At 42.2% G+C, this 25,252-nt stretch overlaps 1 protein-coding gene across 9 annotated transcripts in view; it reads left to right on the top strand.

Moving 5' to 3' along the window:
- Positions 1–25,252, top strand: part of PTPRM (protein tyrosine phosphatase receptor type M) — a 1,907,823-nt gene that overhangs the window by 1,020,983 nt on the left and 861,588 nt on the right. For all 9 annotated transcript variants that reach the window (XM_029591025.1, XM_029591024.1, XM_029591022.1 and 6 more), the window contains one exon: positions 13,095–13,403. In XM_029591025.1, coding sequence (XP_029446885.1) covers positions 13,095–13,403 — 309 coding nt within the window. The remainder of the gene's footprint in view (positions 1–13,094; positions 13,404–25,252) is intronic.

Below are 25,252 nucleotides of genomic sequence, written 5' to 3'. Positions count from 1 at the left end.
AACCTAGTGTGCTATTCCACTTATAAGATATTAAATTTGACAAGCTGTTTAAAAAATACATACAAAACAATTTGCAAAAGAAGTATTAATAATAATTTAGATAATATATTAACGACATTACAAAAGACTGGGAAAATAGTTCCAAGAATTAGAAATGCTGCTTAAGCATGCATTCAAAAAATCTTGTCATTGATATACTCACTAATTACAATGTAAATTATGCAAATGGAGGTTTTAAGCTTCATATATAAATCTGGAAATTACATATTTAACACCACCTCCCATAACAGGGGAGATACAAATCTTCTTGAGAGTAAGGTTTAAAAAGAAAGCCTGGAAGAAAAGCTATAAAACAAAAGCTTGTCGGAGTATGATCATTTTTTCAGCACAGTGCATACTACCTGAGACCCTGCCCCAGTATGTGCTGCAGGAGGCTTCCAGAACATCACACTGAGTTGAGCAGCATTAGAAAGCATCCCTTGATGAAAACTGACACCTTTGCGGCCAACCACTCCCCCTGCCTGCAATATTTTAACTCAGCTTCTATGAACTCTGCCCTTCAGATCTGTTTTATGCTACACAAAGCTGTTCACTGCAGCAGTCCATGATTATACTGGGTTATTTCTTTGTGGCACAAAGAGAGTCCCAGAGACTCAGTGTCTCAATGATGATTAACCACCAATGAAAATGGTTTAAATAAGAAGAGCCCAGCAATTTCCTGCAATAGGTGCCTCATGGGATGATGATGCTTCAGACCTTCAAATGGTTATAAGCACTATACTTAGAGAGAAGAGAAATGTCCTAGAGATTCCACTCCACAAATACATTTAGAAATAAATTCATGCGCCAGCCTGGTGGCTCAGTCGCAGTTCTGATTCAGTTCTTGGTTTGAGCCTTCCATTACCCCGAGCTGGCTAGAGCCCAGGTGCTATGGAGGAAGCATTCACAAACCATGGGAATCATGGTCAGCACCAAAGACAACACCTGTGGCCAGATGTGTTCATGATAGAGGGTTCCAGAAGGAACCCTAGTGCGTGTCTTCCAGCCATAGAATCCGTACTACAGGAACAGTGAGGAGGGCTTATTAAAATAGGGGGGAAATCCTTGGATAGTTATGAATGTAAGGCCCATGGCTCCAGGATTCCAGCACTGGTTCTGACTAAATTGGAAGATAAAGGAGAAAACAGGAACTACCAAGCCAAAAAAGAAAAGAAATGCATTCACATTGGCTCAAAATTATTGCTACTGTATATCATTTACAAGAAAATAGATTCCCCCCCCCCCTTGGGTAGGAGAAGGGAAGATATACAGTCACTTCAAAATTCTAATGTACTCAGAGCAGAGGATATTCAAACTCTAACAAAGGCTAGATTCTTTGCAGATTGTTGCATCTTTTATTGGAAAAACATAAGACTTATCCAGAGCTGAATTCTAGATAATTCTTGTGTTTGCCCAATAAAACAAATCACAACTTGAGTAGAATTCAACCTTCTCTGGGACCAACAAGGCTGCTAGACCTCTGTGTTAAAGCTGGAACTCTGTGTAAACTTTCTGATCAAATGTAGCACTAACTGTGATTTGGGGCCATGACTTCAATTTTTTAAGCTTTTGAACTTTATATAATATTTCAAACAATGAATTTCCATGTTTAGTTTCCCGGGACATTTTTTTTTTTGTTTGTGAGGGTGGAGGGTTTGTCTGTCCCTCACTCAGTCCTTACTCGTTTCCTTTCCTCTTCATTAATAAATAGTTTAAGGGAATAATTTTCTAACACCCTGAATAAATTAGATGGCAAATATGCCAAGATGTTGCAAATATTTTCAAAGTAAACTCACATGCATCACGTCACTTTGAAAATTATCCCACTAAAACTACCAACCCACAATTACACCAGCTAACACATGCAAGGACATTTTGTAGGATATTTGTATGTTTTTGAAACTGGAAAGGTATGCAAGTAAGTGCACAACCCTTCCCAGCTCTATCCTCTTGAACACCGCCACTAAGGGCCTCATTTTCCAGCCGGATCGCACGCGAAAAGTCCCTCATCGCGTGCGATACCAAAATGGGGGCGGAGTCGGCCCTGGAAGAGGAGGAGTCGAGGCGTCACCGGGGCCGACTCCGCGAAGACGCTGCTGACGACGAAAAGGTAAGGCCCTTTTCGCGTCCGAGTTCGCGCCCAATAGCTACACCTTCTATGGTGGCGCTATTGGGTGCGAAACCGGCAGCGATCGCACTGCGATGGTGCGATCGCTGCCGGCTAGCGCAGGCCTGCCCCCCCCCCCCATTCACTAAAGTATCGCAGGCCTGCGATACTTTAAAAAATGAGGCCCTAAGTCTGGTTAAACTTATGCACGTATATGATATAACGTGTAAGTTTGCCTGCATATTGGGAAACAATTATATAACAGGCTATTATACCTGCAGAAATTACTTTGCAAATTATTGTTCCTAGGATTTAATAGCTGAATTTTCAAAGAAGTTACGCATGGAAATGTAACTTATTATTGTAGCAGTTTTCAAAAGCCATTGACCTGCATTAAGTGCATTTACATGAATACACTATGGGCAAGTCAATGGCATTTATTGTAGCAATTTTCAAATGCCCATTTATACAGGAAAAGTGAATTTACAAATGTAAAACCCAGTTCAGGGATGGTAACTTTCAAAAGGGCATGCAGGAGTACTTGTACACATGTGCATCTTGAGCACCCAGAGATGCGGCAATTTTATAACATGTGCATACATGTGCGCATATGTTATAAAATAGCCCTAGCATCCATATGTATATATATATAAATTTGCAAATGGGTGAGCACTGCTGCATAAAGTTGGGTTTGACCTACACAAGTGGGGGGAATTTTATAAAAGGCGCACTTCCATACAATGACCAGTTTCACCAGTATATCCACCAATTCACCCAGTCAGGAGCTAGGTCCTCTTCCCCCCCCCCCCCCCGCCCCCTTATTGCTTAGGTCTTTAATCTCCTTATTTACCCCAGACTGCTTAAACTCCTCAGAACAACTATATTTTTTATTTGTTTAACTTCCGCCCCCTCCATAGAAGAAGTAAATTTACGTGGCACTGGACCTGTACGCTTCCATAGGTACTTGTGCACATATCTCTTGGCTCCACCCCAGAATGCCCGCGCCCTGCTCACCCTGCATCATTTTTCCTTCTAAGTGAGATATTTGCATATCGGGAGATGTGCGTGCATGTAGGTGGCTTTTAAAACTCGGGTGGATACGAGCAAGTCCTACATGTGCGCTCATTTCTTGGTTGTGGCTTGCACTCGGCTTTAAAAATTCACCTCATTGTGTGTAAATGTTTTTTTATAATCAAGACCTTTTTTATCTACTGGAATAGTGACACCCCAGTTTCCAAAATCTTTTTCTCTTATCCCATTTCTTATAACTAGTGCAGTTCAGCCTAGAGAGAAAAAAAGGGAAGAGAAAGCATGAATAGTGGGAGAGATAGAGAGAGAGACATAATGCTAGAGATCAAATATATTCTGTGGTGTCACAAAAAGAAGGCAAAATGGGCAAAGCAGATGACCTGTGCAGTCTTTATCGGCTGTCATATTTTATGTTTCTATGATAACATGTACAAGTTGCAAAACCAACCTCCTCCTATGAATTATTTGTTGTAGTGTATGGATTTGGAATAAACACCTTTGTCTAGTCTGATCTATCTAGAAGATCTTATCTAGAATCCTGTTGCAACAGTAGTTTTTGCATTTCTGAGACGTGAGGGCCATAACACCGCAGAATGTCTCATCAATTCTATTAGTTCAGTTGAACAAATTAGATTCCTTAGCACCAATAGCTTAGGAAACTGCAAAATCTAAAAGGAGGTGATAATGCCTCTGAACAGATCATTGATGAGAACTAATCTGGAATATTGCATCCAATTCTGAAGGCTATATCGCCAAAAGAATATGAAATAGAGGTGATCCAGGGAATGACTCCCAATTTTGAGAATAGCATGGACATAGGCCCTATGAGATTAAACTTAAAGCTCTAAAGATATATATCCTAGAAAAGAGGAGGGAGAATGGATGTATGATAGAGACATTCAGATCTCAGAAATGTATAAATTATCCACAAGAAGCAAACATATTTCAGTACAATGGAAGTTCTAGAACAAAGAATCATTATATTTGGCTTAAAAGGGGTAGACTGAAGATATTATTTCATAGCAAGTGAATGGGACGGATGTGTCAGCTTCTCAGCAGAAGTCGTAAAGGCAGGGATGGTAACTTTTAAACAGGAATGCGGGCGTACATGTACGTGTGCTGGTCGGCCCGCACCCATTGATGTGTTCATTCTCACAGGGCAAGCAGGATGGTAGTCCTCACATATGGGTGACATCACAGGATGGAGCCCAATCACGGAAAACTTCTGTCAGAGTTTCCAGAACTTTGACTGGCCCCTACTGGGCATGCCCAGCATGGCACTAACCCTGCAGCCAGCAGGGGTCCCCCTTCAGTCTTCTTTTTTCCGCGCAGCAGTAGCATCACGGTAAAGGAGCTCTGAAGAGATTCCTGACAGGAATTTTCCTCACGGAATTACTAAAAGTGAATTTGCCTCACAAGGGCTGCTCTCCAGGATGAAACACTAATTGCCGCTTTTCCACCGATGGACCCTGGGTCACCGATGGCGCCGGTGCCCTCCCCGCTCACTCTGTCATCAGGAGGAGAAACACCATTTCGCATCCCTCCTTCGGGAGTTCTGCCTCAGCCATCAATGCCGATACGTCCATCACCACCGATCCAACCATCGGTGCCGATATGCCCGTTGGCGCCACCGAGCCATCCATCGATGCCCTCGATGCCTTCATCGGTGCCTCCAATTATTCCTTCGATTTCTTCGGAGCCTAGACCAGGACCTTCAGGTATCCCACCATCCCATCCCCCTCTACATCCTAGAGGGGCAGGTGCTGATCCCTATGATACCTGGACTGATTATTCCTCACCAGACACCAATGATTTGCCTTCACTACCTTCACCCACTGAAAGTTGAAAGCATTCTCCTCCAGAGGATCTTTCCTTTATAAATTTTGTGAAGGAAAGGACTGAATTGGTTCCCTTCCAATTACAGACTGAACAGGATGATAGGCATCAGATGATGGAGTTGCTCCAATTCTTGGATGCTCCCAAGGTAATAACCTCCATCTCTATCCATCAGGTTCTTCTGGATCTCCTGAAGAAGAACTGGGAACATCCTGGCTCCATTGCTCCAGACCACAGGAAAGCTGACACTACCTATTTGGTGCAGTCAGCTCCGGGCTTTCAGAAACCACAATTGGATCACCAATCTGTAGCGATGGAATCTGCACAGAACAAAGCAAAGAGATCAAAGCCTCACACTTCTTTTCCCCCTGGCAAGGAACAGAAGTTTCTATATGCCATTGGTTGCCGAGTCTTCCAAGGATCAATGCTCATCTCTCGAATTGCCGCTTATCAGCTCTATATGACCCAATATAACAGGGTCCTTTTTAAGCAGATTTTATTTATTTTATTTATTTATACCGACCTTCACAGTAAATAACCATATCGGATCGGTTTACATTTAACAAGGGTATAACTGGAGTAACAATTCAAGTAAACGAAAGATAACAATAGGTAGGAATAAGTCAAAGTTACAATCAACAGGGAAAGAGAATTTGGAAGCTTGCGACAAGCTGGAAAGAAGATAAGGCAGGAAATAAATATAAAGTGTTACCATAGAGCGTACGGGTTAAAAGCTTAAAAGGTGCTTTAACCTGGAAGTGTCAGAGTCCATTGTTCGTGAGTATAAATGCCAGACCGGGTTAGAGGACAACTAGTGATTGTCTGGTGGATCGGCGAAGGCTTGGTGAAAGAGCCAGGTTTTAAGTCTTTTTCTGAAAGTTAAAAGGCATGGCTCCAATCTGAGATTTGATGGGATGCTATTCCAGATAGATGGGCCTGCTATCGAAAAAGCTCTGTCTTTGGTTGTAGAGAGGCGTGAGGCTTTAGTGGGGGGATATTGCAGAGTGCCTTTGTGAATATCTCTAGTTGGTCTGTTAGAGGAGTGGAGTTTGAATGATACAAGACTTGGCGGACTCCCTGCCTCAGCAATTTCAAGAACAGCTCCAAACCTTAGTAAACAAAGGTTTTGAGGCAGGCAAGCATGAGATCAGATCATCTTATAATATCTTTGATACTGCTACTAGGGTATCTGCAGCTGCTATTTTGGCGAGAAGGTGGGCCTGGCTCAAATCTTCTGACCTTCGCCCTGAGGTACAAGACAGGTTATCCGACCTGCCTTGTGTAGGCGATAATCTGTTTGGAGAACAGATTCAATGGACGGTGGTGGAACTTAAGGACAATCATGAGACCCTAAGACAGCTATCTCTGATGCCTTCTGACTATTCTTCTAAACAGCCCTTCAGAAAGGACTCTAAAAAGTAATTCTTCTGCCCGAAGAAGTCCTACCCGCTATCAACCAGATCCCGTGCCAAGAGACCTTTTTCAAAAAGCACAGTCTCGTCAAACACGTAAACAAAACCCACAAGCAGCTCCTCAACCAGGGTCTGCTTCAGGTTTTTGACTTCCACCTAGAGAGCAGCAGCCAGATTCCACTGCCTCACATACCAGTGGGAGGTCGATTGTGCCACTTCCACAACTTATGGCACAATCACCTCAGACCAATGGGTACTGGTGATAATTGCTCAGGGTTACCATGAACTTTCTCTTCGTGCCACTGGACTCCCCACCTCTACCGATATGGAGAACATCCGATCACTCCATCCTTCTGGATCAAAAGGTCTCCCTCCTTTTCCAGTCCAAGGCAATAGAACCCGTACCATACTCTCAGCATGACGTAGAGTTCTATTCCCGGTACTTTCTAATCCCCAAAAAATCGGGAGGCGTTCATCCTATTCTGGACCTATGGGCCCTCAACAAGTACCTCCAGCGAGAGAAGTTCAAGATGGTAACCTTAGGCTCGCTTCTTCCTCTTCTACAAAGAGGAGACTGGCTCTGCTCTCTGAACCTCCAGGACGCATACACTCATATTGCAGTAACTCCATTTCATAGCAAATACCTGAGGTTTCTAGTAGGCCCCAAGCACCATCAATACCAAGTGCTTCCATTCGGTCTAGCATCTGCACCACGAGTCTTCACAAAATGCCTCGTAGTAGTTGCAGCCTTCCTCAGGACCCAAGGTGTTCACTTCTACCCCTATCTAGACGACTAGCTAATCAGGGCTCCCACTCAGCAAGCTGCTCTGTCGACAAATCCTACTTAGTCCCATATCAAACCTTGTCGTTCATTGGGGCAGACTTGGACACCTTGCAGGCAAAAGCTTTTCTGCCTCGACAGCGAGCTCTCACTCTCGTGTCTCTTGCACACCAGCTGCAGTCTCAGCACTCCGCGACTGCACGCCACTTTCTCATCCTCCTGGGACACATGGCGTCCTCAGTTCAGGTCACACCAATGGCCCGTTTGGCCATGAGATCCATGCAGGGGACTCTAAGGTCTCAATGGACTCAAAGCATTCAGCCCCTGTCGACCATTGTCCACGTAACCGACTCACTCCATCAGTCTCTAGCCTAGTGGAAAAATCAGATCAATCTCCTCCACGGCTTGCCCTTTCAGGCTCCAAACCCTCAATTAATTCTCACCACCGATGCTTCCAACCTCGGATGGGGAGCCCACGTTGCAAATCTGCAGACACAAGGACCTTGGTCTCCAGAGGAAGCCAAACACCAAATAAATTTCCTGGAGCTTCAAGCAATCAGATATGCTCTCAGGGCATTTCAGGATTACCTCTCAAATCAAGTTATCCTGATCCAGACAGACAACCAGGTAGCCATGTGGTACATCAACAAACAGGGAGGCACGGGCTCCTTCCTTCTGTGTCAGGAAGCTGCGCAGATTTGGGCGGAAGCTCTCTCCCATTTGATGTACCTCAGGGCTACCTACTTGCCGGGAGTGGACAATGTTTGGCAGACAAGCTGAGTCGTATCTTTCAACCGCACGAGTGGTCTCTCAACCCCTCAGTAGCAAACTCCATCTTCCAACAATGGGGATATCCTCAAATAGACCTCTTTGCGTCTCCTCAAAACCGCAAAGTAGAGAACTTCTGCTCTCTCATTCACAGCAAACACTCTCAGCCCAGAGACGCATTCTCCCTCTCGTGGGCATCCGGTCTACTCTACGTATTCCCTCCACTTCCTCTTCTCTCGAAGACTCTCGTGAAGTTACGTCAGGACAAGGGAACCATGATCCTGATAGCACCTGACTAGCCACTCCAAGTGTGATTTCCAATACTGCAGGATCTCTCCATTCGCAGGCACATTCCCTTGGGAAAGGACCCGCTTCTGATCACTCAAAACGACGGGTACCTCCGCCATCCCAATCTCCTTGCCTTGTCCCCGACGGCATGGATGTTGAAAGGTTTATCCTTCAACCACTTAACCTTTCTGAACCAGTTTCCCGTGTCTTGATTGCTTCACGGAAGCCTTCCACGAGAAAAGCTTACTCTTACAAATGGAAAAGGTTTACGTCATGGTACTCTTCTCAGCCCCTTGACCCCTTTTCCTGTCCAATCACGAAGTTTTTGGACTATCTCTGGCATTTATCAGAGTCAGGTCTAAAGACTTCTTCCATCAGAATGCATGTCAGTGTGGTCGCCGCCTTCCATAAAGGTATCGGCGATGTTCCTATATCAGTACAACCCCTTGAAACATGTTTTCTGAAAGACTTGCTTCACCTCAAGCCTCCACTGTGTCCTCCAGCCCCTTCTTGGGACCTCAACCTGGTTTTGGGTCGGCTCATGAAATCACCATTCGAGCTTCTTCACTCCTGTGATTTTCGCTTACATGGAAAGTGATTTTCCTTCTGGCAATCATTTCAGCTCGCAGAGTTAGTGAATTACAGGCCCTAGTTACCTATCCACCTTACACTAAATTTCTGCAGGACTGGGCGGTACTCCGCACTCACCCTAAGTTCTTGCCTAAGGTAGTATCGGAGTTTCATATTAATCAATCCATTATACTACCTACCTTCTTTCCCAGGCCCCATTCCAATCCATGAGAACAGGCTCTCCATACCCTTGACTGTAAACGGGCTCTAGCATTCTACCTAGACCGTACAGCTGCCCACAGGGAAAGCACTCAACTGTTTGTCTCTTTCCACCCTAACAAGTTAGAGAAGCCTGTGGGTAAGCAGACTCTCCTCCTGGTTGGCGGACTGCATATCCTTTTGCTATTAGCAAACGGGCATTCCATTTCAAGACAGTGTTAAAGCACACTCTGTGAGGGCCATGGCAACTTCAGTAGCACACCTACGATCGGTGCCGCTTCCTGACATTTGCAGGGCTGCCACCTGGAGTTCTTTCCACACCTTTGCAGCCCACTATTGCTTGGACAAAGCCGGAAAACAAGATTCCATCTTCGGCCAGTCTGTCCTTCGTGATCTATTTACAACGTGACGCACCAACACCTTCCACCTGTCCGGTGGGATTCAGGATACCCTCTATCAAATTCCACCCTAGTTGTTGTACCTGTGGCATGCCTTTGGGTACATTTGGTGCATGTTCGGACATCCTCAGCTCGGTACTCACCCATCCTGCTTGTCCTGTGAGAAAGCAAATGTTGCTTACCTGTAACAGGTGTTCTCACAGGACAAGCAGGATGTTAATCCTCACGAAACCCGCCTGCCGCCCCGCGGTGTTGGGTTCGTAACGTTTTATTTTATTTTTTGGCACTACCTGTAGCTTTTAAATAAGACTGAAGGGGGACCCCTGCTGGCTGTAGGGTTAGTGCCATGCTGGGCATGCCCAGTAGGGGCCAGTCAAAGTTCTGGAAACTTTGACAGAAGTTTTCTGTGATTGGGCTCCATCCTGTGATGTCACCCATATGTGAGGACTAACATCCTGCTGTCCTGTGAGAACACCTGTTACAGGTAAGCAACATTTGCTTTTTATAATATATGCACGTATGTGATAAAATATCCTGAACACGCGCACATATGCATGCAATTTTAAGGGACGGGTGCCTATGCACTCAAATGTCATTCTACCATGTAAGTGGGGGGATTTTAAAAGACACAAGTGCCAACACCATTACCAGTTTTCCCAGTTCGTTCTCAATTTGCCAAGGAAAGGGATAGTACTTCCAAACCCCCCTAGTTTAATCGCCTCCCTTCTCCCTTGTTAGTCCTGACCCTCAAAACCCCACTGATCTATCTATCAATCTTTATTTTATTACTTACTTGTCCCCATAGCAGAAGTAAAGTTACCTGGCAGGGGATCCCAGTGCACGTGCCTATGCACATAAATATTAAGGTGCAAATTTGAAGTTGAAATCCAGGAACACCCATACCCTGCCCAGACCACACTCATACCCCGCCATTTTTTAATTTTTCATTTGACGCTTAGAGTGAGACACACATGTTCATGGGCGGCTTTTAAAATTTGCTCAGCATGTGCCCGACTTGTGCATGTATCTCCCAGTTTTGGTGCACACTGGACTCTTAAAATTCACCTTAAATTGAGTAATAGAATTAAAAAAGGCCTGGGATAAACACAGAGGGTCCTTAGCTGTGAGGAAGTGAAAGAAAAGCTAGAACTCAAACAGGATCTCTAGTACTGCAACATGAATAAAAAGGATGGATTATGTTGGTCTTGCAGTCTTTATCTGCCATTTAATTCTGTTTCTATCATGGTCAGTAACAGCAACATAAAATGAAAAGCAACTTGCAAAAAGACAGAAAAAAAATGAAAAAAATAATCTTTCAATGAAGAAACAGCATTGCTGCTTGTTTTCAATAAATAAACTATATACGTGAATTATTTAACAAACAAATGACGATGCAAGGAGTTTTGTAAATGACCAAGGCAAAGTCTTATGGCCTGATAAATGGGACAAAGTGAGATTTGTGCTATTTAGCTAATTCGAGATATACCATTTGAAATGTACCCCAATGTACTTATGAATTGGGCAACTTGTTGACACATTCTGAAGTATGACCCCAATCTCTAATTGAAAGCCATCTATTTTGTATTGTGTTCCCATATCCAAGTAGAAATGTTAATAGTGAAAAAAAAAAATTAAATAGCAGGGCTGTTCATACATATACCACCAACGCCACAAAAAAATACTTGTTGTGACCTTAGCTAGGTGGAAAAAGATTTTTGCGGGAGAAGAGCTTGGAAAACAAATTAATTTGAAAGAGGTATCCTTCAAAATAAGCACCATATGATAAATCATAATTCAAATCAGTTTTACAATGTATACACAGTGTTTGTAGCCAAACATTATGGACTAGATCAGACCTTGTGTTTATAAACAATATATCATTTTCAATATGTATGTTAGTCCATCACCAGGGTCACTGGAAATGTGTACAAGCATTTTAAAAATTAAAATTTTATAGTTTGTCAAGCTCCCCAAGTCTTCTATATCTCATAGTCTTGTTTTTATCTTTCTTTTTCTTGCTTGCTTTTTATTTGCATGTTTATTTATTGCTGTGATTTGCTTTCTATGGTAGGTTCATAGTATGTATATTAGACGAGGTCGCAGACTGTTTAGCCTAAATGAAAGTGAATATATTATTCGAGAGATTAAAACAAGAGGCAGAGTGGAGCAGTCTAGCCCATGTAAAAGTCTTTAAAAAGGATTAGCTCTGTTATATTTCTCTCTATCCTCTAGATTCATCAAAATGTGAAAATGCATGCGCTAAGAAAAATTTTTAGAATTACCACACCATGCGATAACATATCACTTTACATTGGTAGTATTGCAGTAAACCTTTTGCACCCCATGATAATTCCTATGAGAGAGAGAGAGTGAGAGAGAGCACCTCTGGGGAGGCCCTCACAATGTGCAACTATTTATATGCTTATAGGAGGGTCATTTATTAGCTCAAGGTGAGATTTTGTTGGTGGTTTAGGGGACCAGTTTATCATGCAGCGTGAGATGCACAAACAGCACCGTCCACCTTGGTGAAGATTAGACTCTACTGGAGTGAGGAAAGTCTCACAAAGATGAAATTTCTACCATGTTTTCTCACCCTAGCTTGATAGACTCTATAACAGGGTACCATCAAGCTAGGCCGAGATAACATGGTACAAAATGTAATCTTTGTGAGACTTTTGTCACTCCACTCCTCTCCCCCTCCCCCTCAGCCCAGAAATGGCTGAAACGCAATTCTAAAAATTTATTGTGAATTGCATTATGGTTGTTTCAGGCATATTGCGCTACTTAATGTCAAGCAAAAGGTATAGTTATTTCCAGCATTAAAACCATGTGATAGCATGCATTATACTATCACACAGTGCAATAGTGCCACTCATTTTAATAATGTCCACCCAAATTCCTCCCTAATCCCGCCCCTTCCCAAAATTTGCATTCGTGCCATACGATAGCATTGTTATTGCATGCAGTATGGCGTTTTGAAGAATGACCCTGTATATGCAGTATAGTATGTGCAGACTAGTACAATACATATACAGCGCAGCTCACTGCTTCAACGGCAGGGGGAATGGAGAAAAGAGGATTTATATTCAGACAACAACCAACAAGGACCAAATTGTACAGGCTGGGTAAACAAATAAGCGTGGGAGTAGCTTGCTTATTGCAGCGGTTACTACCTCTAGCCAATTAGGCTTGATACTTCACTTTGATGCAGCTCCAGCACTGCTCTCTACATAAATGGCAGGGGTGGAAGGAAATTAGAACCAAAAAATTACCAACAAGGGCCCTGACCTCAGCGGTCAGAGTAACAGATAAGTATGAGAAAAATAAGTGTGAAAGCTTGCTAGACAGACTGGTTGGGCTGTTTGGTCTTCTTCTGCCGTCATTTCTATGTTTCTATAAGCATTTAGTACATTTGTACACTGTTTATTCCTGAAATATAATAAAGCATTAGAACACACATTAATGCAGCATGTAGTACAAGTTAACCTTCTCTGTAACAGGAAGATAACACAAAAAAGAAGTTGAGTGAATATAACCAGTATATGATGCACAATGTATGACAGTCTCAGGATAGCGTGTTTATGTAATCTGTTCTAATTGAAATTTAGACAAGTTTTTACATTTCCTTGTAACTGCATATTTTGCAGATCCGATGCACGGACCAAGGAAATTAGAAGTTGTGGAAATGAAATCTAGGCAAATCACTATTCAGTGGGAGCCATTTGGATACAATGTTACACGCTGTCATCGCTACAACCTCACAGTTTTCTACCGTTACCAAGCTGGAGGACAAGAACAAGTCAGAGAAGAAGTAAGCGGTGATACAGAAAATGCCCACCCTCAGCATGTAATCACTAATCTCTCACCATATACCAATATCAGTGTGAAACTGGTACTCATGAATCCTGAGGGGCGTAAAGAAAGCCAGGAACTCATAGTTCAAACAGATGAAGATGGTGAGTTTTGAAATTTATTTGAGAAAATAAATTTAGAAATATACAGTTTTCAAAAAGCGAGGCTTACTGACTACAGAATAATAATTGGAAAGAATGAAAATAAAATAAGACTGTATATACAATACATGTATATATATATATCTATACAAAATGAGGGGAAGGGACATAGAAATTAATGTAGGATAAAGAATGCCAGACTTATCTAATCTGTCCATTTTGCTTGCTTATTGTTGTTTATTAGACCATTCTTGATCTTTGATGGTAACTTTGCTTTCTCTTCACCAAGGCTCCCCCTTATACTTGCCCCATGCTTTTTATTTCCAACTGTTTTTTTATATCCCTATAACCTTCACTGGATGTCTGTTTCATGTATCCGCCATCCTTTTGATGAAAAAATACATATCTTTACAATGACTGTCAAACACAGGTCACTTGGTTGAAAATCAAGAAGCCTTATCACCGTACCATTACAGGGACAGTTAGAGATTAACAGTTTTTCAGCTTTTCAGATAATTTTAATGAAACAATATAATTTATCAGCACACTTACTGTAATAATAAATTATTTGCCTTATGTCCGCTTCAGTGATTATGGTTTTAATCATCAGATCAGAAAGTCAGAGAACCAAAAGATTATTATTTGGAAATGTTCATATGCTGGTGGCTGAAAGGAATCAGTTTTTTGGTTGGGAAATTTTTGTAAAAGTATTGGGGAGAAGTAAACTATTGGAGTATATTTTTTAATGTGTTTGGGTGTTTGGGCTTTTAATAGTCAGTAAGGCAGCTAATAAAGAGAAGTTAGTGTTTTATTTTTAAATAGTCAGTAAGGCATCTAATAAGCAGAAGTTAGGAAAATGTGGGAGGAAGGTTCTGCAAGCCAAATTTAGGCTCTTAGGCCTGGATTTTTCAAAATGCACTAAATATTGCATGCGATAGGAAAAGGGGTGTGTTTTATGGTAATCAGCAGTTTATCGCAAAGTGCGCTATCTTACCACAAACTGCGATAACTTTTTCGCACTTTTCAATTAGTGTCAAAATTGTTGTATTTCTTACATACAACCACTGGGGGTAAGCTCCTAGAGATCTAACCTGGCTATCAGGGCCCTTCTACAACGAGAGAGAGAGCCTAATCATAATGCCCTCATACTAGGTAGATATTTATACCTCTATATGAGACCTACCTAGTCACTCGGGGTGAGGTTTAGGTAATAATTATTTATTTATTTATATTTTTTATATACAAACATTCAATTTGACATATCACATCAGTTTACATTCCGGTACTGTAGGTATTAGTATTAGTGTAGGGGTTAGGGGCCACTTTGACATTCAAAGTGACACGTACGAACAGAACAGTGCTCTCTTGTGAAGATTTGATGACCTTTGGAGTGAGGAAACTCACACAAAGATGAAATTTGTGCAATGTACTCTCAACCTAGCTTGATGGACTCTCTTCCTGGGTAACATCATGTGAAAACACCATATAGCACTTTGATAAATGACCCCCTTAGATAGAAAGCTGAAATCCAGAACCTCCAGGGTAGCATTCTCTAAAAGGTTCCTATTCCACGCGCAGGGCCCCAGAGGCAGTCAGAGCTCCAGAGCCTCAATGCTTGGATGAAACGATGGTACAAGGAAGAGGGATTCAATTTTGTAAGGAACTGGGGAATCTTTTGGGGAAGGGGGAGTCTTTTCTGAAGAAATAGGCTCCACCATAACCAGGGTGGAACCAGGCTGCTGGCGCTAACCTTTAAAAAGGAGATAGAGCAGCTTTTAAACCTGAACAAAGGGGAAAGCAGACAATTGCTCAGCAATGCATGGTTCGGAGGGAGGTAACTTCAAAAGATACGAATGAAGCATTAGAGTTAGGGCATCCCAACAGAGAGTTTCCAATAATAAGAAAGTAGTCCAAGTTCCTATAATTAAACACTCACCTGAGCTAAAAGATTCCAATTTATCCCTGTCAACTGAAAACCAGAATGTAAATACAAACAAAAAACACACTTTGAAATGGTTGTATGTATTCTAATGCCAGAAGTCTAAGAAGTAAGATGGGAGAATTATAATATGTAGCAGTGAATGATGACATAGACTCAATTGGCATCTCAGAGAGATGGTGGAAGGAGGATAACCAATGGGACAGTGGTATACTGGGGTACAAATTATATCACAATGACAGAGAGGAGCACCTGTGAGGCGGGGTGGCACTTTAAGCCCGGGATGGCATAGAGTCCAAGAGGATAAAGATCCTGCATGAGACTAAATGCACAATTGAATCTTTATGGATAGAAATCCCTTATGTGTTGGGGAAGAGTATAGTGATAGGAGTATAGTACCGTCCACCTGGCCAGGATGGTGAATCAGACAGTGAAATGCTAAGAGAAATTAGGGAAGCTAACCAAATTTGTAGTGCAGTAATAATGGAAGATTTCAATTACCTTCAAAAGAAACGTTATATAACAATGTTTATGTTTGACTGTTATCAATGTTCAAGTTATTTAATTTGTTGTACAGTGGATAAAGAGCAACGTCTGTTTAGATTTCAATTACCCCAATATTGGCTGGGTAAATGTAACATCACGATATGTTAGAGAGATAAAGTTCCTGGATGGAATAAATGACAGTTTTATGGAGTAATTGGTTCAGGAACAGACAAGAGAGAGAGCAATTTTAGATCTAATTCTCAGTGAAGCACAGGATTTGGTGAGAGAGGTATTGGTGGGAATAGTGATCATAATATGATCAAATCTGAATTAATGACTGGAAGAGGGACAGTAAGCAAATCCACGGCTCTAGTGCTAAACTTTCAAAAGGGAAACGTTGATAAAATGAGAAAAATAGTTAGAAAAAAACTGAAAGGAGCAGCTACAAAGGTAAAATGTGTGCAAGAGGCGTGGACATTGTTAAAAAATACCATCCAAGAAGCACAGTCCAGAAGAATTCCATGTATTAAGAAAGGTGGAAAGAAGGCAAAATGATTACCGGCATAGTTAAAACATGAGGTGAAAGAGGCTATTTTAGCCAAAAGATCTTTATTCAAAAATTGGAAGCAGGATCCAACAGAAGAAAATAGGATAAAGCATAAGCATTAGCAATTTAAATATAAGACATTGATAAGACAGACTGGTGGGCGGATTTTAAAAGCCTTGCTCGCGTAAATCCGCCCGTATTTACACGAGCAGGGCCTTGTGAGCCGGCGTGCCTATTTTCCATAGGTCGCCGGCGCGCGCAGAGCCCTAGGACGCGCGTAGGTCCCGGGGTTTTTGGAAGGGGGCGTGTCGGGGGGCGGGACCCGATGACACTGCGTTTCGGGGGCGGGGCACAGCGTTTCGGGGACGGGACCGGGGGCGTGGTGCCGGCCCGGGGGCGTGGTCCAGGCCTCCGGACCAGTCCCCGGGTCGGAGGACGGCGCGCCAGCAGTCTTCTGGCGCACGTAGATTTACGTCTGCTTCTCGCAGGCGTAAATCTACGGACAAAGGTAAAGGGGGGGTTTAGATAGGGCCGGGGGGTGGGTTAGGTAGAGGAAGGGAGGGGAAGGCAAAAGAGAGTTCCCTCCGAGGCCGCTCCGATTTCGGAGCGGCCTCGGAGGGAACGGAGGCAGGCTGTGCGGCTCGGCGCGCGCCGGCTGCCCAAAATCGGCAGCCTTGCGCGCGCCGATCTAGGATTTTAGAGGATACGCGCGGCTATGCGTGTATCTTATAAAATCCAGCGTACTTTTGTTTGTGCCTGCTGCGCAAACAAAAGTACGCGATCGCGCTGTTTTTAAAAATCTACCCCTAAGAGAGAATTTGAAAAGAACTTAGCCATAGAGGCAAAAACTCACAGTAAAAGCTTTTTGTTAATATATCTGAAGCAGAAAGCCTACGAGGGAGTCAGTTGGTCTGTTAGATAATTGAGGGATTAAAGGAGTACTTAGAGAAGATAAGGCCATCGTGGAAAGATTAAACAATTTCTTTGCTTCGGTGTTTACTGAAGAGATACCTGTTCCGGAGAAGGTTTTCATGGGTAATGATTCAGATGGACTGAACCAAATCATGGTAAACCTAGAAGATGCGGTAAGCCTGATTGACAAACTGAAGAGTAGTAAATCTCCTGGACTGGATGGTATACACCCCAGGGTTCTGAAGGAACTAAAAAATGAAATTTCAGACCTATTAGTAAAAATGTGTAACCTGTCATTAAAATCATCCATTGCACCTGAAGACTGGAGGGTGGCTAATATTACCCCAATATTTAAAAAGGGCTCCAGGGGCGATCTGGGAAACTAAAAACCAGTTAGCCTGACTTCAGTGCCAGGAAAAATAGTGGAAAGTGTTCTAAAGATCAAAATCACAGAACATATAGAAAGGCATGGTTTAATGGAAGAAAGTCAGCATGGCTTTACCCAAGACAAGTCTTGCCTCACAAATCTACTTTACTTTTTGGAAAGGGGTTAAAAAACATGTGGATAAAGGTGAACCGGTAGATGTAGTGTATTTGGATTTTCTGAAAGCATTTGACAAAGTTCCTCATGAGAGGCTTCTAGGAAAAGTAAAAAGTCATGGGATAGGTGGCAATGTCCTTTAATAGGGATGTGAATCGTGTCCTCGATCGTCTTAACGATCGATTTCGGCTGGGAGGGGGAGGGAATCGTATTGTTGCCGTTTGGGGGGGTAAAATATCGTGAAAAATCGTGAAAAATCGTGAAAAATCGAAAAATCGCAAAACCGGCACATTAAAACCCCCTAAAACCCCCCCCCCCCCGACCCTTTAAATTAAATCCCCCACCCTCCCGAACCCCCCCCAAATGACTTAAATAACCTGCGGGTCCAGCGGCGGTCCGGAACGGCAGCGGTCCGGAACGGGCTCCTGCTCCTGAATCTTGTTGTCTTCAGCCGGCGCCATTTTCCAAAATGGCGCCGAAAAATGGCGGCGGCCATAGACGAACACGATTGGACGGCAGGAGGTCCTTCCGGACCCCCGCTGGACTTTTGGCAAGTCTCGTGGGGGTCAGGAGGCCCCCCACAAGCTGGCCAAAAGTTCCTGGAGGTCCAGCGGGGGTCAGGGAGCGATTTCCCGCCGCGAATCGTTTTCGTACGGAAAATGGCGCCGGCAGGAGATCGACTGCAGGAGGTCGTTCAGCGAGGGTTCCGGCGCCTCAGTGTAGTCTTCAGCTTTTTCCATTTGTAGACTATCTGTCTCACAGTGGATAGATGAAGCTGCAAATGTTCAGATATAGTCCTGTAACCCTGTCCAAACTGATGAACTACTGAAATGTATTTTTAATTACGATATGATGAGTTCCCACTAACTTTTATGGTGAAGACTAAACTTGGAACTTTTTGGACTTTTATATAGGACAGGATTCCCAAACTCAGTCATTCAGATTTATTCTACAGGATAGTTTACGTGTTACCCAATTATTTAACCACCTGATTCTAATGAATCAATTAATTGTAGTAAAGGAAACTAGGGGTTCACTTACTATTTCACACACACTGATTCTGAATTAGTCTTATAGTTCCTACTTTGTACAATATTGTGTCTCAAGAAACATGGAGTTGTTTAATTTACACTTTATTTTAATGCATAAGAAAAGACTGGTTTCAATTAAAGAAGGGTATCGTGGCATGAACTTGTAAATTTTCATTATTATACTTGGGGCTCACAAACATTTTCTCAGCACTGTGTATATATAACTGTCTGTTTTCAGTTTGCAAGGATTTATGTTTTAGCTAGCTGAGCTGTGTCAACTGTCAAGGGTGAGGTCTCCCCACATTAGGACTGGAGGGGCTAAATAAGGAATTTTACTGAAAAGAAACAGGGGTGGCAATGTGCCATGCAGTGTGCTGTAAATCTCCCTCTTAAAAATTGTTCCTCTTAGTAACTGTGTGGGTGTTTACAAGAACAGAAATCTTTACAAATAAAATAATTTAACTATTGTGTCTGTACTTTGAATTCTGTTCTCTCCCTACCTGCTCATGATCGGCTTAGTTTTCTCTCTGCCTCCTCATTCCTTTGCTTTTAAATTTATTTATTTTCCTGTGTTATCAGAATTTATTTTTTTTTTTTTTTTAACAATTCTGTTCTCTTTTCTCCATTTGTGTATCTCTTTTGGAAGCCGTGTCTGTCCTTGTTTATCCTTCACCACAACTTGTTACCTTTTTTTTTTTTTTTTGTCTGCTTCTAGTTCCATACTCTTCTGCCATTTTCTACCCTCTTTATACCAGTGGCGTAGCCAGAATTGATTTTTTAGGTGGGTACAAGGTTAACATGGGTGGGCTGGAGGCATGCAGGTCTGAGACCTACTAGTTGTATTCTTATTGATAATAATGCCATATACTGCACCCTACAATGGCTTTCTAAGTAGTTTGCAACAGCCATTATGCATCATGCATGAAACTTTAAAATATTTTACCTCAATTATTTCAAGCGCTTACTAGCATTAAAAATTTCTTATTAATGTATTAATTTATTTTATATTTATTGCAGTTTATAAATGCACAAGTATATCAAGTAAAAAGCAAACCAAACAAACAGGTCCAATCAATCATATAATAAAACAAAAATTAATTTATTCTTTTATGAATCCTCCTTGCAGAAAGCCAGAAATCATCATAACTACAATAAAATATCATTAATCATCAGAACAGGTGCAGAGCAGAGCTAGGACAATTCACATTACAACTAACATGAACAAAAATATTCAAATTTTGGTATCACCTCAGCAAAAAATATCCCTCCACTGCTATTTTGTGAAGTACCACAAACTCCTGCAAAGAAAGAGACATCTAGAAACTTGCCATATCAAACAGTCTTAGCACTGACTCTCAAGATTCAAATAACAGCAACCTTATGAAAAAGCAGCAATGCAAATACTACCCCAGGCCCTAGAACATTAATACATCACCTACTGGAATAACAGAACAAGCTGGTCCACTTCAGAGAAACTACATGCAAGCAGAAATACTGCACTTCAGTCACACACACAGGCAAAACAGAGAATGACCCTTACCTAATATACAGGCCGATACAGTACAGTGCGCTCTGGTGGAGTGCACTGTTAACCCACATTTGGACATGCGTTTTCGACGCGCTAGCTTTACCCCTTATTCAGTAAGGGGTAATAGTACGTCGAAAAAGCGCGTCCAACCCCCCCCCCCCCCCCGAGACTAATAGCGCCCGCAACATGCAAATGCATGTTGATGGCCCTATTAGTCATTCCCGTGCAATACAGTAAGTAAAATGTGCAGCCAAGCCGCACATTTTACTTTAAGAAATTAGTGTCTACCCAAAGGTAGGCGTTAATTTCTGCTGGCGCCAGGGAAGTGCACAGAAAAGCAGTAAAAACTGCTTTTCTGTGCACCCTCTGACTTAATATCATGGCGATATTAAGTTGGAGGTCCCAAAAGTAAAAAAAAAGTTAAAAATAAAAAAAATGTAAAATCAGCCCGCGGCTCGTGGGTCGAAAAATGGACACTCTATTTTGCCGGCGTACAGTTTCCGAACCCATGGCTGTCAGCGGGCTCGAGAACAGACGCCGGCAAAATTGAGCGCTGGCTGTCAAACCCGCTGACAGCCACCGCTCCTGTCCAAAAAGAGGCGCTAGGGACATGCTAGTGTCCCCAGCGCCTCTTTTTACCGTGGGCCCTAATTTAAATATTTTGTTTTACTGTATCGTGCGCACAGGACACTGGCCTATGTGCGCACCGGGAGAGCGAGCGCTCACCTGCACTCCCGCGAACTTTACTGTATCGGCCTGTTAGAAATAAGAGACTACAAATTAAAAACAAAAACAGGCAGACAAAACCAAAATAGAAAGCCTAAGAAACTAAACTCTGAACAGTGGAAAACTGAACAAAGAGCAAAATACAAAAATATAAGAAATGCACATTCCCAAAGACGGTATATTCAAATTGCTAAAATCTCAAAATATGTTTTTTGTTGTTTTTTAATTTTGTTGTCTGACCTTTGTATTTTTCTAATCAGTTGGTCCTGGTCTCTTTTACCCATTTTTCTCTTGTCGCTCATTTCCTAATTCCTTTTAAGTGTCACTCTTCTACTATTGTCTTTTTCCCTTCCTCTCACACACACACTTTCTCTCACACATTCCCTCACCTACTCACGCTCTTACGCTCTTCCCCTCTCCACACAAATTCACATTCTTTACACATACATAAGCTCTCACTCTCTCACCCCCCCCCCCCCCCCCCAATTCCCCAGGCTCCCATTCTTATGCACACACAGACCCACACTCAGGCTCCCATTCTTATACACATAGAAACGCACAACCAGGCACCCAGTCCCACCCACATACACACATTCCAGCTCCCATTCTCACCCACACATATACTTTCAAGCTCCCATTCTCACCCACACATACACACATTCAAGCTCCCATTCTCTCCCACACATACACACATTCAAGCTCCCATTCAAGCCTCCTGCTATCTTTGGGCAGTACGGCGAACCAATCTTTCTACTTGGGAGAGGAGGGAGCAGAAGCTGTGTGCAGCACTCCTACTCCCTCCCCCCAAGCAGGAAGATCGATGGACCATATGGCAGCTGGAGGGGCCGCAGGCCACCAACGGAGCCTAAGCAGTCGGCGGCCCGCAGGCTCTCCTGCTGCCACTGCCTGCTGTCTCCCCGGGTGTGCTGCTCCATGGCCGTACAAATGCACACCCGGTCATGCGGGCCTGGGTCCTCCTCTTCGCTCATGTTATAAAATCGGGCATACATTTGTGCGCGCTGGATAGCGCGCATAAATGTAGGTCGTGTGCGTGCTGGGTAGCACGCACAAATGTAGGCCATGTGCGTAGGTTTTAAAATCTGCCCCTAAGTAAACTTGATTAATAGCAGTTAATGTACTTCTCCTCCAAGAACTTATCCAAACCTTTTTTGAACCCAGCTACACTAACTGCACTAACCACATCCTCTGGCAACAAATTCCAGAGCTTAATTGTGCATTGAGTGAAAAAGAATTTTCTCCGATTAGTCCTAAATGTGCTTCTTGCTAACTTCATAGAATGCTCCCTAGTCCTTCTATTATCTGAAAGTGTAAATAACCAATTCACATCTACTCATTCAAGAACTCTCATGATCTTAAAGACCTCTATCATCTCCCCCCTCAGCCATCTCTTCTCCAAGCTGAACAGCCCTAACCTCTTCAGCCTTTCCTCATAGGGGAGCTGTTCCATCCCCTTTATCATTTTGGTTGCCCTTCTCTGTACCTTGTCCATTGCAACTGTATCTTTTTTGAGACACGGTGACCAGAATTAATCTCTCTCAGAAGGAATTGTACCAAATGTGTTAAAAGAAGCTGTGATAAAGCTGATTCTTAAAAATAAAACTGGAAGATTTGATAATTGGGACAACTATCAACCGATATCCAACTTGTCATTTCTATCTAAAATACTTGAAAAAGCAGTATTATCCCAACTTGTAAATCATTTGGACGACCAAGATAGTCTCTTCCTAAATCAATTCAGAAACTTCTTGAAAATGGAGTTGAAGTTGTGCCTTATTTTCCTGAAAGAGAACTACTGGCTATAATTACATTTTGAGCTGCTATCCATTCTGCAGACAGTTTTGAAAAATATAGGCCCTGAAGCAGCCCATGTTTATGGGCGAAACTCAGCCCGAGTCGAGCATTCTGTCACATGATCAATAAAAATTTCTTCCCTTGACACCGATTTACTTCTACTTTGTTTGCATTTCTACTATGATAAGGCATGACATTACAACCATATACACTACAGAGAACGCTAAGATCCCAAAATAAAGGACTACTAACTGTTTCAACAATATGGAGCACACACCTGATGCATGTAAGAGAACGTGTGTTTTCCATAGTGGGCCCAAAAGTTTGGAATTCCTTACCTGAAATGCTACATATGATAACAGACAGAAAGAGATTTAAAAGTGAACTAAAGATAAGGTTATTTAAAAATGCATACAACCTATATTAAAACATCAGAATGTAGAGAACTGTAATAACAAGAAGGACAAGAGATACTGATACATGATAAAACAAATTTAATAAGAGATTTACTAAGTACAGAATGATATGTGAAATTCATATTTATTTTATTTTTGTACTGTTTGTACTGTTTTGTACACTTAAATAGCGGAATAAAGCAATGTATACAAACAGTAGATTATTATTTCTTGAATTTTATATACTCCCTGTAAAACAAGTTACCCAGGCAGTTTACAAAATAAAACATACATAATACAAACAAAATTATAGTCTTTAGGAAAGTTTGCATCCATAGGATACAGTATTTATTTATTTAGACATTTTAAATACCGTCGTTCCATGTAAAGATCACAATGGTTTACAATAATGACATTCATAGGTATGAATCAGCAGAGAATGATGAATTATATACGGGCCGATACAGTAAAGCCCGCGGGAGAGCGGGCGTTTGTCCGCTCTCCCGGCGCGCGCACCGGCCCCTCGCCGGTGCGTGCGATTCACTATGCAAATTAGGTGGCGCGGTAGAAACGGGGAAAAGGAGGTGCTAGGACAACTATCGTGTCCCTAGCGCCTCCTTTTTGACAAGAGCAGTCAATGCTCAATGTTGCCGGCGTCGGTTCTCGAGCCCGCTGACAGCTACGGGCTCGGAAACTGGACGCCGGCAAAATTGAGCATCCGGTTTTCGAGCTGCGGGCCGAATTCAAATTTTTTTTTTTTTTACTTTTTTTACTCTTTGGGTCCTCTGACTTAATATCGGAGGGTACAGAGAAAAGCAGTTTTTACAGCTTTTCTGGGCACTTTCCCGGTGCCGGAAGAAATTAGCGCCGACCCAAAGGTCGGCGCTAATTTCTGAAAGTTAAATGTGCAGCTTGGCTGCACATTTTACTTTCTGTATCCCGCGCACATACCTAATAGGGCCCTCAACATGCATTTGCATGTTGAGGGCCCTATTAGGTGCCGCGGGTTGGACGCGCGTTTTCCTCCCCTTACTGAATAAGGGGTAAGGGAAAACGCGTGTTCAATAGCAGGCTAATTGTACTGTATTGGCCTGATAGGAAGTATTTATAAACAGAACTGAATTCTCAAATACATATTAAAGATCAGGACATGAGATCTTTAATTAATATGCATTTGAGAATTCAGTTCTGTTTATAAATACTTCCTATGTAATCCATCATTCTCTGCTGATTCATACCTATGAATGTCATTATTGTAAACCATTGTGATCTTTACATGGAACGACGGTATATAAAATGTCTAAATAAGTACTGTATCCTATGGATGCAAACTTTCCTAAAGACTATAATTTTGCTTGTATTATATATGTTTTATTTTGTAAACTGCCTAGGTAACTTGTTTTACAGGGAGTATATAAAATTCAATAAATAATAATCTGTTTGTATACATTGCTTTATTCCGCTATTTAAGTGTTACACCTTACCTCAGCAATTATTATTATTTAACCATGTTAATATACCAGTTGTCTCTTTACATGTAACAGTTATATATTATATCTACTATTTATATGACATCTAGCTTCAGCAAGAGCTATTTAACTATAGTCAATTACCCTGAAAACCTTACTTTACAGCATTATACTATACTTTATATACAAATGTGATATTTACCATGCTTTGAACTCTGAAGCTGGAAAAGTGGGTCATAAATAAACAATGATGATGAAAAATAACTGATGAAACTGACAAAGAATGAAACAAAAAGGCACTGACAAAGTACACGCACATCTATCCCCACATCGCTGCTCCCCCAATAACCCCTCCATCCACACACACACGCATATTCTTCTTTACACAGACACACACACACATTCTTCTTCACACACACACACACACACACACACACACATATTCTTCTTCACACACACGACACAC

This window comes from Rhinatrema bivittatum, chromosome 2 (genome assembly GCF_901001135.1).
Source record: "Rhinatrema bivittatum chromosome 2, aRhiBiv1.1, whole genome shotgun sequence".
In the NCBI taxonomy this organism is placed as follows: Eukaryota; Metazoa; Chordata; class Amphibia; order Gymnophiona; family Rhinatrematidae; genus Rhinatrema; species Rhinatrema bivittatum.
This window is presented reverse-complemented; position numbering and strand designations above follow the sequence as displayed.